This window comes from Helicoverpa armigera, chromosome 1 (genome assembly GCF_030705265.1).
Source record: "Helicoverpa armigera isolate CAAS_96S chromosome 1, ASM3070526v1, whole genome shotgun sequence".
In the NCBI taxonomy this organism is placed as follows: Eukaryota; Metazoa; Arthropoda; class Insecta; order Lepidoptera; family Noctuidae; genus Helicoverpa; species Helicoverpa armigera.
Window position 1 is genome coordinate 6,191,591 of NC_087120.1, and position 15,954 is coordinate 6,207,544.

The 15,954-nt window shown below is 40.6% G+C and overlaps 2 protein-coding genes across 2 annotated transcripts; one reads left to right on the forward strand and one right to left on the reverse strand.

Annotated features, from left to right (window-relative positions):
- The first annotated feature begins 6,807 nt into the window (after positions 1–6,807).
- Positions 6,808–9,591, forward strand: LOC110377826 (uncharacterized). Its single transcript, XM_021336852.3, has 3 exons — positions 6,808–6,954; positions 7,432–7,490; positions 7,887–9,591. The coding sequence occupies exons 1-3, from the start codon at positions 6,937–6,939 to the stop codon at positions 9,436–9,438; spliced, it is 1,629 nt and encodes a 542-aa protein (XP_021192527.3). The 5' UTR covers positions 6,808–6,936; the 3' UTR covers positions 9,439–9,591.
- A 1,468-nt stretch (positions 9,592–11,059) lies between these two features.
- On the reverse strand, positions 11,060–15,743 carry LOC110377812 (uncharacterized). The gene is made up of 3 exons (XM_021336834.3): positions 15,587–15,743; positions 14,383–14,435; positions 11,060–13,478 (listed from the first exon to the last, which is right to left on the reverse strand). Exons 1-3 carry the CDS (start codon positions 15,716–15,718, stop codon positions 11,384–11,386), a joined length of 2,280 nt encoding a protein of 759 aa, XP_021192509.3. The 5' UTR covers positions 15,719–15,743; the 3' UTR covers positions 11,060–11,383.
- Positions 15,744–15,954: the final 211 nt, after the last annotated feature.

Below are 15,954 nucleotides of genomic sequence, written 5' to 3' on the forward strand. Positions count from 1 at the left end.
GATCCCCACTCTTGCGCCGAGAGCTCATTATTCGTGCCGATAACTATAGCTACATAAGGAAGGTACTTCAAAAACAGAACAGCCGGATTGCGTGAAACCAGAAACGATTGGATTTTCGATACACCATAGTTATTCGAGTGTGCTGTTGACCGAGCTACAAGTACACCTTTGACTTTCATTACATAATAATAAATAACCAAATGAATGAGGTGCCGTAATGTGCACTGAGAGAACGGATTTTAGTTCAAAATGAAAAGTTCAACGAGTGGTTAATGAACATGCACGGTAATTATTCATTATGCGAAGGCACCTACTTCTTTACTTCTCAATTCGTCATTATTTTTGCTCCTATGTACATATCTGGTCCCATTGACTCATCTTCGCAAGGACACAATACGAGCGTTGTCTAAACTTGGGCAACAGAACTTTGTATTGGTAATGAGAACACCCTTAAACGTAAAAAAATGGTATTTGCTATTCATTAATAGTTATCTGTGTAGATAACGATGGACAAAGTCTAAACCAAAATTGCAACATTTTAATTACCTCACGAATGCGTAAGAATTCTTTAATTTCTTTTCCTTGTGAATCAGACCTACACTTTTTTTGCTAAGATGACTCGTCATTTTCTCTCATTAAAACCGCACGATGAATATGAAGACCGTCGACATGTCGACTATCATTAGTGGTACATTTCCGTCAGTAAATGTCAAAGGGGAAATAGCCTAGTCGCATTCTTTTATTTATTTAATGATCCATGGCCCATGATGACATTTGCAACCTCTGCAGAAGTTCGGCGTTTGCATTGTCTTTTAGTGAAAGACATATTAGGGAAAAATTACCATTGCCGTTAATGTTAAATTTTAATCAGTTTCACGTCAAGATAGTGTTTAGTAAATAATATGTGCCCTTTTTTTTATTTCTTACGCTCGTAATTATAAGAATTCTTGAATGCATTTTTAGGTAAACAGTTCTAGCGATTTCGTCAGTGGGTTTTTTAAGTGAGGCTGAGAAGCTCACTCGCAGGATAATAATGAGAATAGTCACTTCTATTTCGCACTGTAATGATTGCACATTATGCAAGTACAGATGAACCCAAGGCTTCATAAAGATGTGCGTTGAATTTTTACGGGGCATTGAAGATGTAGTAACGCTCGTAAACGGACCATTTCGAACGGTACCCATAGAAGGAACGAGCTGCAGTCTTTCGCCATATCGAAACCGTATTCCATAACAATTATTTAATAACTATTCTTCTATTGCCTCATAAGGCCGTTCGCGTGGGTTAATGACCTATTGGCGGTTTTGTAGGAAGATAGCATTCTTGCCAATTTGAATATCTGTAACCATTATAGTGCTCACCACCTCGGCTAACGTAATAAATTGTTGTGAATTACGTAATGTACATACGTACGTACGTAGTGGCCACTACGCGATACTAGTGCACTTTTTCTCAGTAGCTACTGAATTAATGTATAATTTGATTTAATTATAATCGTGATTTATTAAAATGACTGCGTATTAAATTAATTAACGTAATATGTTTAGATAAAAACATGGTAGTTTTCCAGAGTTTGTGCTGTTTCATGCGTTTGTAGAATAGCATTAAAGATTGACGATTTGTTCAGGCAACAGTTTCAACGGTTAAAGTTCTTACGCATGATGATGTAATGAAACACTTTTACCAATAAGCTCTTCAGAAAATGTCGAGTAATATTTAACCCGATGGTCTTCGATTATGTTTGTCTGTTACATAATAAGTATCATATAGCCGTAGTGTGCATTTACCTAACTGTCATTAATTTTGAGCTCTCGATTACTTGTTTTGTTGCATAAATTGGCTGAGAGGAAGAACCTAGATACCCCACCATTTCACTCTATTGTATTCAAACGTGAGAAAAATTAAAATGCATTAAATTAGCATCGAGCATTAAAAAACTTAGTTGCCTTTGCCTTGAAATGTTATCTTGAATAGCACTTTCTTTTAAACGAGATCGTAAATGCAGTGTTTTGCTAATTAATTCAAGTATCTAATATAACTATTATTTGTGCCTAGACTTACGGAACTAATAAAATAAGAGGAAGGAAATTATTTTATAGCTACAGAGAACTATCAAGTGTTCTTGACTTATACAAGATTTTCTCAACTCATGATCTTCAAAGTCTAAAAAAGATAGTACTTATAGCACTTTTTACATAAGATTAGTAATAGTTTCTTGTTATACTAACTCTGAGACTAGTGATAAATAGTAACTTCATATAAACTTTCGAGGATATGTCTAGCTTTCAGGACTTATCTTTTATACTAATATAAAAGAGAGTAAATGCGATTTGAAAAAATCTTTCACTGTTGGAAAGCTAGACTATTCCCGAGTAATATTCAGGCTATATTTGAACTAGGTACAGGAAGAACTTCCACGGGACGAGAGTGAAAACCGCGGGAAAACCGCTAGCGTTACAAAGGTAGAAGAACTCTGCTATATATCCATTACAAAATGGGCACCACAATCTTCTTAGGTCTACCTTCTCAAGCTTTTCAGCTCAATAGATACCTACTATAATTGCTTAACTTATAATGTTCGCCAATTGTTACTAATTACATAATATAATTCATTCATAGTTATCTGAGTAGGTATATTTTAAATATAATATTATTTTTATATTTCTTCATTGTTATGTTTTTATAGCATTAAAAATAAAGGAAGCTAAGATTAATATAATGCGATAATATATGTTTGGTTTAAAATATCAAACATTTTTGACCTTGCTTGTGTGAATATTTTGAGTTTTTAAATAATTGATATCTTGTTAGAATCCAAAATCATATTGTGCATTGTCATTATGTAAATAGATACTTGTATGTATGTTTTTAAGAAATTATTGTGTTTTTATATTTGCGGTTGAATACCTAAGCGTACAAACTATTTTGAAGTACCTACTTGGTCTTATGAAATAACTGTTTCAAAATGAGCAGGATCTTACTTTCTAACATTTATGAAAATATAAAAACTTCTGTTTCGAGTATTGCGTAGTAAAATACAGTTGCGTAAAATTTCATGTTGTTGGAAAATGGGGTAAGCAGAATACTTAATGTAATTTTAAAATTTTTGGAAAATATGTACGTAGCTACTGACACTAGCTTGTTTTACTTATATAAAATACTGTTTTCCCGCAGTTTCCCGCAGTTTCTTACGACCCACGGGAACTACTGCCCGTGACCGGATAAAATACATTTTATCTAACTATTAGCCTAACTTAGGCTAGTAAATAATGTTTTTCGGGGATAATGAAGCTTCTTACAGATATGGAATTGTTCAAATAGATTCAGAAATTTTCTAGCCTTTGGGGTACAAATAAAACACAAACAAAACAAATGATTCCTCTTTATTATACCTATTAGTACAGATATTTACCAAATAACAGAAATGTATGAGAGATTTGTTTATGCGACGCTATTATCCACTAGGAACAAACAATCGTTTGATCTTCAGTTCGTGTCTGATTCTGCATTTGTAATGCACGTTTACCATACGAGAGAATTTCCTAGTTTTTACTCAGAATTGAACATGGCTATCGAGAATCTTTCAAAGCTTCACGTCTTTTATGAAAAAAAATACATTAGAATGTCGAATTAAGGTCCTATGATTACTGCCGGGGCTGCAGGATTGTTCGAAAGAGTTACCGCAGAAGTGGTACATAAAAGGCCTACGACGGAACACTACGGTTTTTAGTCAGTAAGATTTTGATACTTCCTCACCGCTGCTATAATAACCCATAGCGGGAGGGGTCATTTGATGATTTTTGACGTGGTTGAAAAAAAAAAGGTCCTATGATTATGAGGTGCGGGCTTCGAAAGGGTTACTGAAGCTTTGGTACACAAAGGGCTCCAGAAAGAACAAGGTAGGTAAGTCAGTAAGAGCCTGATACTTCCTCAGGCTGCACCCACAATGGCAGGGATCATTTGCTGGTTTCCCAGCAAAACAAAGGTCCTATAATGGCCGGCCAAAATGAGCTTGTTTCAATTTTGAGGATATTTCTATTCGGTTAGGTAACTCTCGATTTCAGTTCAAATATACAGTACCTAGGTAGATATAGATACATTAAACCACTAAATGCTTATGTATATATTGATAGTTGTAATTAGATTGATGCATGCAGTGACTTGGTCCGATTTATCATACCTCTAAGCTCTTGGAAACCTGTTAAAACTTTTAAATACTGGAAAATCATTCAATGTAGAGAACATTGATGTTATTGATCCGTAATTTTAATAAAATTCCTTTATTTTGACCTTTGAACTGTTATGTAGGTCATCCCTAGGTTGGCTGGGTTGCCAACTAAGGGTCGGTTCATATCTGACGGAAAATGCGTCGAGCGTATCGTAAATGTATGATCGACGCACTAACGCATCATCGGTTATGTGTGAATGATTGAATGTTTTACCGTATATTTGTCAGTTCTGGCGTTATGCGACCGATACTACGCGACGCATATTCCTTTAGATATGAACCGACCCTTAAAGCGGAAACAGATGAGAACAGCTAGGATGCTCAAGATAAATTAGCATGGTTTAAGTATTCAGCGGATCTGTCACTTCGTCACGGAGACTGGTCTTTTATCCGATAGGTTCCTGTACAAATAACTTCGAAAAGACAAAATAATATAAAACTTCAACTTTTCTTAAATCAACATATGCCATCATCATTTGTCTAGCATTTTCCAAACAACGTTTGGGTTCACTTCCAGTCTAACCAGATAAACCCGAGTGCCAGTGTTATACATAGATCCACTGCCTAACTGACCCCTACAACCCAGTTACATGAGGAGTGTGGTACACCAGAAGATGTTATACACCGGAATGTGGTAGATTTCAGTCTGCAAGAGAGGATTTATTAAGAGAACTGGAGTTGAATATTTGGTATGTTCCATTATATTTTGTCAACTCCTAATTCCTGCTTATAGTTTAATTAAGTTTGCATTGTTGCGTTTTACATAGTAAGTCTATTTATTTATTAGCTTAAAAGTTGTTAGCAAGTTTATAAGGTCTGATGGGGCTGGCATGTATATTGTATAAAAGTCCCTAATTAAAATAAAGAGAAAAAACCCAGTTACATGGGCAACCCGATACCCCTTGGTAAAACTTAACAAACTTCTCCTAAATCATCTTGCACAATGTTATGCTGGTCACGCATTTTTGTCAAGATGCAAATGACTGTATTCCTATTGTTCTCAGATTTTACACGATAAGACATTTTATTTGAATCCATGCTTACCTAGTGTGAATTTGTGATTTCGTTTCAACAGACCTATTTAACATTAGTAGTTAGTTAAGAAGATAACGTTTGCACCACCGGTTTTCAGACTTACAAGATAGTGCTTAAGAAGTACGGAATGACTGAAACTAATAAATATTAATAACTAGCTTTTGCCCGCGGCTTCGCTCCCGTCAACTGACTTCCCTACTTTACCCTATTTTTTCAAAAAAAGAATTAGCCAAATTGGTCCAGGCGTTGTTGTGTTATGCGCTTACCAACACATTTTGCGAATCATTTTTATAATTATAAGATAGGTGTGGAAAACTTTTTATTACCTCCACCTATGAGAACTTATGGCTTATATTCTCTTTTTAGTTAAATTAACCAACTTTCATAATTTCGCTGAACACTGAAATGTCCAATTCTTCGTGTGAGGTCGCGTATCCCAGATAATTTCGAGCCTTTTGTCATGTCACATGTAATAACTATAAAATGGCAGTCAGCTCAAAAGCCTGACAACTAGACTATTCTTGTAGGTCATTTTTATATAACATGAAACACAAAAATCTTGTTTATTGTTATCTTTATTGTGTCTAGTTAAACTAGGAAGGACAGAAACAACACTAAATCATCGTAATTCTATTTTATTTGTATAGTACCTACATACTTGTCTGTTAAAGAGTTTTAATAAATCCGATTCGATGAAGTAACTTATATCAACGTTCGATTGGTCTTCTTCACTCTTTTCGACACATCAACATGAGTATTAGTCTCTTGGCCTATTTCTTGTCACTTAGCAATCTCCTTTCCTTCTATGGAACAATGGCTACTATTTATAGCGTAATGATTATAAAACGTAAATAATGGACATGTAGTCCACATTATGAAGGTGCAAATTATATGTACCAACATACGTTTATATGTAACTTTCTGTTATGTATAAGACTAAGCGTTTATGGGAGAACTCCATTCATGGTTACGTGTGTTTACGTAACCAGCTGGACCCGGATTGTCGGACTATCTTAATATCATAATAATGACTTTGTGATATGTTCAATGCAATCGTATTAAACTTTATTCCTGGTTATTGGAATTTATCGAGAAGTGTTCTTATATCTACAGGTACTCACTGGTTAATTTGCTAAGGAAACCTTATTAAAACGGATACGATCCAGTCATGAAATCTCAGCATTTTGATATGACACCAATAACAACTTAGAAACACATAACTTTTATTTACCCCTTCTATTGAAAGGGCATAGAATACCTAGTCCTTTTTTAAAGTTCTAAATAAAGGGGTAAGTAATTAAAAAACTATGCGATAACTGCAGCAAAGTACGTAAAATTAATAGCAAATTCGCTATGCAAACAAATCATAATAAAACAATAGTGTGATCTGAACCGAGTCCAATAAAAAACAACATTCGGATAAAGCCAAACAAGTGCCTAGGAGAGATTCAGAAAGCACATTTTTGCAAAATACTTCACATGTACACATTTTTTAATTACAAAGTTATTTTATCAATATAAAATAAAACGCATGGAGTAGGGGTTGTGTACATTCACTGTAATATAAAAGGCTTACACGATCGAGTCAGCTCATAAGAGTAGTTTCGTTCGTTCCGTCGGCATCTGGAGTAGCGAGGAGGCGGACTAGCAGCACCTTCACTCCCCACGCACCATGGCTTCCCGATTAGCCGTGAGTAGCTCACTGACGCACACTTCCTCACAGTTCCACTACACAGTTCCTGTGATCTATAGACATCTAACCACACCGCAGTTCTAGTGTCAAGTTAATTACAAGATTTCAGTGATACCGTGGTCGGCAGTGATTCCTAATTAATCATAATTTGATTTAGTGAACAAATAAAGCAAACAAAAGAACTTTACGTCAGAAAAAAAACATGGATAGTAATGAGGGAGAAACGTGCTTACAGTTGCCCATGTGGATAAGGTCTCATTAGAGAGTTTTGATTATGGAGTACAGTTTTACGTAACGCAATTGTTATGGGCCTGCACTATCTCCGCATCTGACGAGTTTATTATAACAACACTGCGCTGACCACTTTCATGTTTACGTTTAGCATATCCGCAAAGTAATTAGGGATCAGGGTACACTCATTAAATATGTTATAATGGGAGTTAACTACATGAATATTTACTGTTATAATTTCAGCTGAGCTGCTTTCTACTGACTTGCGTTGGCGTCTGCCTGGCGACTTTTGGACATGAACAGTTAGTATTATTATGTTCCCTTTTCTGTAACGATTTCTCCATCCCTATACAATTTCCTCGCGCTGCTATCAGTGATAAAACTATTAGTTACGCTACAAGTCGATGGAACCGCAAAAAATATAGTGGATGGAGCAATTTGGTTGAGATTTCTATAACGATTCTCACGCTTCTTCATTGCGGTAAATGGTGAAAACCGAGCTATTGTGTTTTAATGATAGACCTACCCTTGCACTAGGATTTCACTGTATCACGTTTGACCTGCAAGCTTTGCGATCTATTGTTCCTCATTTACGTTATCTATTGTTATGCCGGCGTTCTAGCATGTAATGATGCGAATATTTAGCTGAACTGTTTTGTGCACGAATAAGTAAAGATGAATGTATCTGTTTGTTGCAGTGTTCATATTCGGGTGCATATACCTGAAGAGCATCACTCTTCTAAAGAGGTGGTGATACATGAGAGCCATGACGAGCACGGTCACGGCGGCGGCGGCGGCGGCGGCTACGGCGGTGGCGGCGGCGGCGGGCACGGGGGCGGGTACGGCGGAGGCGGCGGCGGAGGTCACGGCGGATCCTTTGTCGAACATCTACACGGAGGGTTCGCCGATTACTTGAAAGGCGGCGGAGGCCACGGCGGCGGCGGCGGCGGTCATGGCGGCCACGGCGGTGGCTACGGCGGCGGCGGCGGTGGCGGTGGCGGATTCGGCGGTGGTCACGGTGGTGGCCACGGAGGACATGACTTTGGCGGAGGTCACGGAGGATTCGACTTAGGCGGCCATGGAGGCGGTGACTTCGGAGGTCACGGTGGCGGAGACTTTGGAGGACATGGCGGCGGTGATTTCGGTGGACACGGCGGTGGTGATATCGGCGGTGGCCATGGAGGATATGATCTCGGAGGTGGACACGGCGGTGGTCACGGCGGTGGTTTAGGTGGAGGTTTCGGAGGTGGCCACGGAGGAAGCTTCGGTGGTGACCACGGCGGCGGCCACGATGACCACGGCCACGGTGGCGGCCTCGGCGGAGGATTCGGAGGTGGTTTCGGAGGTGGATATGGAGGCGGTCACGGAGGCGGCGGCGGCGGCGGTGGCCACGACGAACACGATCACGGTGGCGGCTTTGGAGGTGGATTCGGAGGCGGATTTGGCGGTGGATTCGGTGGTGGCCACGGAGGTGGTGGCGGCCACGATGAACATGATCACGGTGGTTCCATTGGCGGCGGATTTGGCGGTGGTTTCGGCGGTGGTTTTGGCGGTGGCCATGGAGGATCAGGTGGCGGCCACGGAGGCGGATTCAGTGCCAGTTTCGGAGGATTCGGAGGCGGACATGGAGGTGGCCACGATGATCACGGCAGCAGCTTCTCTGGCGGCCACGATAGCTACAGTGGAGGTGGCGGAGGAGGATATTCATCTGGCGGACACGGCAGTTCCGGATTAGGAAGCTTCGGCAGCTTCGGCGGCGGCGGTGGTCATGACAGCTACAGTATCGGAGGAGGTCACGGCGGTGGTGGCGGCGGAGGTGGCCATGACAGCTACAGTATCGGAGGTCACGGAGGTGGTGGCGGCGGAGGAGGTCACGACAGTTATAGCATCGGAGGCCACGGAGGCGGCGGCGGCGGTGGAGGCCATGACAGTTACTCCAGTGTAAGCTTCGACTCCTTCGGAGGAGGTGGCGGCGGCCACGGTGGAGGCCACGGCGGCGGTGACAGTTACAGCCTCGGCGGAGGTGGAGGTCACGGAGGCGGTGGATTTGGAGGTGGAGATAGCTACAGTGTTGGATTTGGAGGACACGGGTCTGGAGGTGACCATGGAGGCGGTGGCCACGGAGGGTTCAGCCTGGGAGACATCGGGGGAGGCCACGGTGGCCACGGAGGCGGGGGTTTCGGAGGTGATAGTTACACGAACGCCATAGGAGCCGGCCACGGCGGCGGCCCCTACCACAAACGGAAGTAAACCTCCGTAGTATTAATAAACCAACTAAGTCATAGTCCTCAGACGCCGATGGATATTGTATCCAGTGCTATATAGTACAAGTTTTGTTATTGTAAATAGGTCGTAGGATAAGTTATTGTTGATTGTTTAATTACAAGTTATTTAATTTTCTAATCCGCATTTTGATTTTATGACCCTATTTCCACTTCAGCTACAGAAACATGAAATCTGTTTAACATAAAATCTGCTCAAATGTCGATAAACGACTCAAAGCATTTCTCAATCTAAGATCATTCGAGGAATCATAAAATAGAGTTTGTATCATCTAGGAAACTATTAAAGCGACACTCAAACTCCGTAACTGACCATAAAAGCTTCGAGCTATGTCCTCTTTGATTGACCTACAGAAAACAATTGCATCTCGCTGACTAACGGTTGTTAAGCAACGTTACGTCATCTGTAAGCTAAAGAGGAAATGATGCATGAGACTGAGTGGCTCGCCTCACGACTTGATATCAAGACAACAGGAAGAATGCGCACGCAATCGCAGTTTCACTCTCGTGTGAACAGACACTACATAATTACATAAACTTATTACTTTAACTTTGCCACTCATTCATATGCTCAGATTAATTTAACACTACACGGAACTGAACATTTAAGTATTCATATTTACACAGAGATATGAATGAATGAATAAATTAGTGTTACATAAAGTCTGAAGTCATTTGTTTTTTTCTACACGAAATATACTGGCGCACACATGAATAGTATGACGAATAACTAGTTAGGTACTGAATTCTTGACAATAAAATCAATTCAGATGAAAGTTCAGATGCAATTGAACTTTATCTCGTTATGAAATACTACGTACGAGCCTACATAACTGCAGATTGAATCTCCGTGATCTGGGTACGTGCTGATATTAACAGTCTCCTTACGTAATGGAGCCCTGTCGACCCAGCCCTTCACTCTCGGTACCGCCGCACTTCCTTGTAAAAGCTCCAACGCTTTTACTATCTCACAGATTATATTGACATTAGCTGTTTTTGCTACAACTAAACTACGTATAAACACGACTAGGGAAGTGATGCGAGTAGGAAAAGACGATGTTCGTATTAATATTTGCATCGTCTTCGCATAGTGCGTTTCTACAACGATATCCTAGAAAGTGCGTTATGACAATGCGACGGATTGACGGAATAATGTACAACGACGCTTCCCGATTAATGATAATTACGTAATTTATAGGCGAGTGATCTGGTTATTTATTTTCATGTTTCGCAATAGAATGTATGATGTGCTGATTTATGACCGGTGTGTGCGATAATTATATCTTTACGTTGTTGCGTAATTACATCGACATTAATTATTGAAAGTGATTTGTTTGACGTCCGTCACTACGAGTTTGAATGTATGGCTTTGTGTTTAGTACTTATTATCTTTTTTATGTCGTCTAATATTCTAGTTACAGACATATAGAACGATGCATTATAAGGTTTAATCTAAAGAAACTTACCGTTCTATTGCAATGACGCCTGCTCATTTTAAGTAGCAATCTATCGCTAGCGTGCTCACGAAAACCACTTGTAGGCAGGCCCCTGTAGTAGTTTCATAGTCTTTAGTTGGTTGTGAGTAATCGTTAATATCTTGTCTGATGTTTGTACGGACATTATTACTGTATCTGTAATCATTTTCGTCCCTTGAGAAATAAAATTCACTATTATTAACATTATTTTATATTTAACTTCGCCTATAGATTCGTATAAAATGCATGAATACCATCATCCTTCGCTCTCTATTAATAGCTTATAACCAAAGATAGATTAGTTACAAGGTGTATAAATAACAGAAATATTCACATAGTAAGAGACTGAAACTCACATCACTCACGGCATTCAGTGCACTCAGACCCAAAGATCACATACTTACAACACTAATTAGCACTAAATTAGTTCATTACTGTTCAAATTTTGTCACCATATTTGAGCTTCCCCGTGGCACTTTTCGCTTCTGCATTGTGTGTGTAATAATTTTCCGACTCGTGTGAATCAGTCGGTTGCAACGCTAATATTTTGTACCTGGGTCTATGCTCTGTGTGTTGATTTAGTACATCCGAGTTTTTGTCCTTCGGTGCGTTTCTGGGCCTCGTCTCGTAGGTGGTAGGCTCAGTAGAGGCAGGCTCATCGCTGTGTATGTCGTAGTATTCCTCCGGCGGGGCGGTAGTGGTCGCGACCGTGGCGACATACGGAGTGGTCGACGGAGTTGGCGCCTCGGCGTACTGGTAGTTGTCGTTAGATGCCTCGGCTTGCGAGTATTGATCTCCATGTAAAGCCTTCGATGCCATGGCCGAGTAATACGGGTGCACCGGAGATGTTTCTCTGATAGTGAAGGCTGTTGACTGCACTGACTGCGAAGACTCCGCAGGCTTCGGCTGATCATAACCGTAGCTGTCTAGGGCTGAGGTGGCCCCGATATGTGACGTCGCTGAAACACCGGAATCTTCTAAGTGATCTACTGTTGTTTGATGGTCTAATCCACCAAAGCTTATATTCTGCGTGGATATAGATTTCTTTTTGCCCTTTTTGACGTTAAAATTAAGAGTTGGACTTTCAGGGACGTACAAGTTAGATGTCGAAGTGTGAAGCGAATCGAAGTCATAGCTACTCGGATAGTTGTATACATTTTTATTAAATTTAGACAAGCCTACCGTTTCAACTGTATGTCCAGGGAAATGTTTCGGTTTGTATTCGTGCACGACGGTGGACGACACGGAGTATGGCGCCTGGACACTGGCTTGCTGGGATCGGTAGTCAGACACTTGTTTTCCATTGCCAAAATATAGTGCTGGAACTACGTTGCGAGTCTTGATGTTTCCTTTGTCTTTTACTTTGAAATGGGGAATAGGCCTATAATCTTCAAAACTCTGCTCAGACGCAGGTTCAAAGGGTGTTGGTATCGTTGGCTTCTGTGCATTACGAAGCTTAGGGTAGGGGGTGTATATATTTTCGTAATATGTAATATCTGTTAAATGAGGCTTATTTTGACCCTTGTAATATTTTTGTGAGTGCTTGTTTTTTGGAGCCTTTCCACCACCCAATCCAATGCGTAATCCCTGACTGTTATAGTTCCTGGGTGGGTATGACAAATGGTCCTTCGTTATTTCCACATCGGAGGGGAGCTCTCCGTGGTCGTGGAATATGTGATCGTGAGTAACTTCTCGCGGATTATAGGCGGCGTACTCCATGTGCGGGGGAGTCCCCATGGATCCGACAGCAGTGAAACCAGTAAGTGTGTCGGAGGGAATCGCTAACAGAGAATTTTTAAGAGGAATCAGAGGATGCGAAGCAGCAAGCGCAGACATGCTGCCTTCGGTATCGTACACAAGCTTATGAATGTGCTCCTCACTATAGGTGTGAATGTGTTCGGTATCACCGTCGATTATTTTTTCGACTCGTTGCGGCTTTCTTATTTTTCTGATTGTCCCCGAACCATCCAGGTCTGAATAAAAATGTTCGTGGAATGTCGACACAGGATGTTCTTCCTCTACTTGTCCTGGTTTTCCTCGCACTACGACTCGTTTCGGCTTAACCTTCCTGGGCTTCTTTCGCGGGGTGTCATTAACCTTAACGATTTTGACTCTTTTTGGGGGATAGTTAGGTGGTGCCGTTGGAGCCGCTGATGGGGCTGAGAAGGCCGTGGGTATGTAGGTTCCGTCCGTGGGGTCCGCGGGAGGCGCCAGGTCGTACTCCTGGTCGTCCCAGTCGTGCGGCGTGGGTCCGTAGTAGCCGCGCGCGCGGTACAGAGGCAGCAGCTTGGAGGCCGCCGGCGGCAGCCCGGGCATGCGCGTCGGCGACTCGTCGTACAGCTCCACTGAGTTGAGAGGCAACACGTTCGCCACGGCCGGCATCGCGACGTTGGTCGGGACTGCCACCGCACCTTCAGCGCTCGGCATGAAAGCCGGTGCATACTGTGATGATGCTGGGTGATTCGTTATGTAGATCTTCTTGTGATGGTGAATGTGTTTCACCTTTTGTGGTAGATGTATGCGGATCTTTTTCCTGCAACAAGAAAAAAATAACAGTGCCGGTATTCTGTGGTGAGGTAATCGCATCGCATGCATGTTGAGCGGAGTTTTTCTGCTCGTTGTTCCGTCTAGTGCAGTGTCAATGGCATGACGCGTGACTCGGTATCGCGGCTTTCGCTGTCGACGACGGCATCGCGACGTCGCCGATGCGCTGCTCATCCGTACCTCGTCACACTCGACATACGACTCACAATTCGACTAGTGTCATTTATTTTTCGTAACGTAGGTATAACATACGACACCGAGGAGGATCGACTTGCACTTTCTAATAGGCAGGCGCTTATTATGCGCCTGGTTGGAGCTGGTTCAGCGTTCAAGCAATTATCGCTAAGCGGTGAAACATAATAATTTAAACACAATCGCCGCACACTGACATTGACAATGTTTACAGTTGAAGTCGCGCAGCGTCACACTTTCGCTAGCTTCGAATTAGTGCCCTTGATTGGACTAATTGAATTCATTGAAGCAATCGATTACATTAATATTGTTTACAACACTTCATTCAAATTCAAAAAATATTCGTTCATTCAAGAAAATTCAACAACTCGCAAGCAAAAATCCAATGATGTACAGTCAACTTCAGATCAGTGGTAACAGTTTTATAGGAAAATCGAACTTATTACTATTGAGTTAAGGTGCATGACAGTTACCACTGATGTGCGGTCTACTGTACATATAACTGTAATACAAGTGCATATAACTGATGGCGACATGATGAAATTTTCGAGTGAGTAGATGAAGACTTAAAATATGTAAATCGGTCTGAAGGTTTGTAAGAATTCCCAAAAATGTATTGCAAAAAGAAGAGGTGTAGGAGTGTAAGTCTAAAGGACAATGTGCGAAGTAAGATGAGATAAGAGGAACTAGTGTATACTCACTTAGGCGCATCTGCCGTGATCTGAACGGACGCTACAGCTACCAGAAGAGCGAACTGTAACAGACAAACGGTACATTGAACTTATGTTTTTAGGAGTATCAATACTAAAGTAGCATACAGTGGACTACCAGACGTTGGCGAAATAGGAATCAGTGAGGTCAAGAACCAAAATGAAACTATATACACCTTCGAAGTCTCCCATGGGCAGGGAATGGTATACGTTTTTCAGTATAACAGTTCACTTTGAAAATTGACCACGGAAATTTATAAAAGAAAACTGCATTTTATGTTGTCGGTGAACTAAGGTCTAATCCCCGCACTCAGAAACATTTAATGGTTACCGCAATTCCTTAGTGAAGAATTTCCTTGAAAGTCCGTAAGTGCCACGGCATGAATAAAGATCTATTTCGCCAACGCCTTATATCAAAGATACGTCTTTTTGGTACTAATTAATCATGAGTATGTGACAAGATAATGTTTTCTTAAGGCATTTTTTTGTCGAGATAGACTGATTTCAAATCATACTTCATATCTTATACAGTTCCTAAGCTCTTGTTTTTATTTGGTATAGGGTATGTTATTATAAGCTTCAAATGAAATGTACTGTTTTTAAGTAATTATCTGTTTACCTATTATGTAATTTGTCTTAGTTACTTAGGTATTATGTAAATAATATCACCTTATGAATGATATTCGTAAATTAAATAATATAAGCAATTATTTAATACTTTAATTTTCATTAAGAAAATATCTTCGCTTTACTTGTTATGCAAATAATAATCGTTTCAACCAAAATGAATTAAAAACTCCGTTGCAACTTTTTGTTATTGGTTTTTACAGTATGTATTTCAGGCTGCACTTCAATTAAATTTGAAATTCAAAAGCTTTCTGTTTGATCTACTATTTTCAATATTCCGATCTTCGTAAATTCTTTAACGTCATTAATCTTTACTCACTCTTTACCTCTGAAGTTGTCCACTATTTAAAGTACCTAATAAGTATATGGCTTCCCAAAGAAATATTTTAAAGAAAAGTAGGCAAGGCAAATTACATCCGATGCCATAAGAAAAACATCATCCTTTAGGTCACATTCACATACGCAGATCGGAAGGGTCACTATCACAGCTTGATTGATCACAGTCCACACTATATCATTATCACTATCACATATCATCATCATTAAATAACGTTCACGAGATACCGACCAATTTCAACCAATTCATTGCCGCTGCTTCTGTCGACGGACGTACGCGAAAACAATATAAGTTTTTCTTATTTTTTTCTTTTTTTTTAAGAAATTCTGCACAAGTGGAAACCGCACTGGCCTTCAAGCTCATATGATAATTGTTCGCGGTGCGCCTGATTATTTATAACATTCATTTTCACGCCTGAAAGAATCCCGAACGACATATGTGTGCGTAGCGCGCTGCACATACGCTGCACTTTGCACAACACACTGCAGTCGCCGCACCAGTATTGCTGACGGCTCGTGATATGATCATGTTGTTAATCCATATTTTGCTTCTATTACACACATAATTTTTATTCATAATTAGCTATGTTAACACCGCTT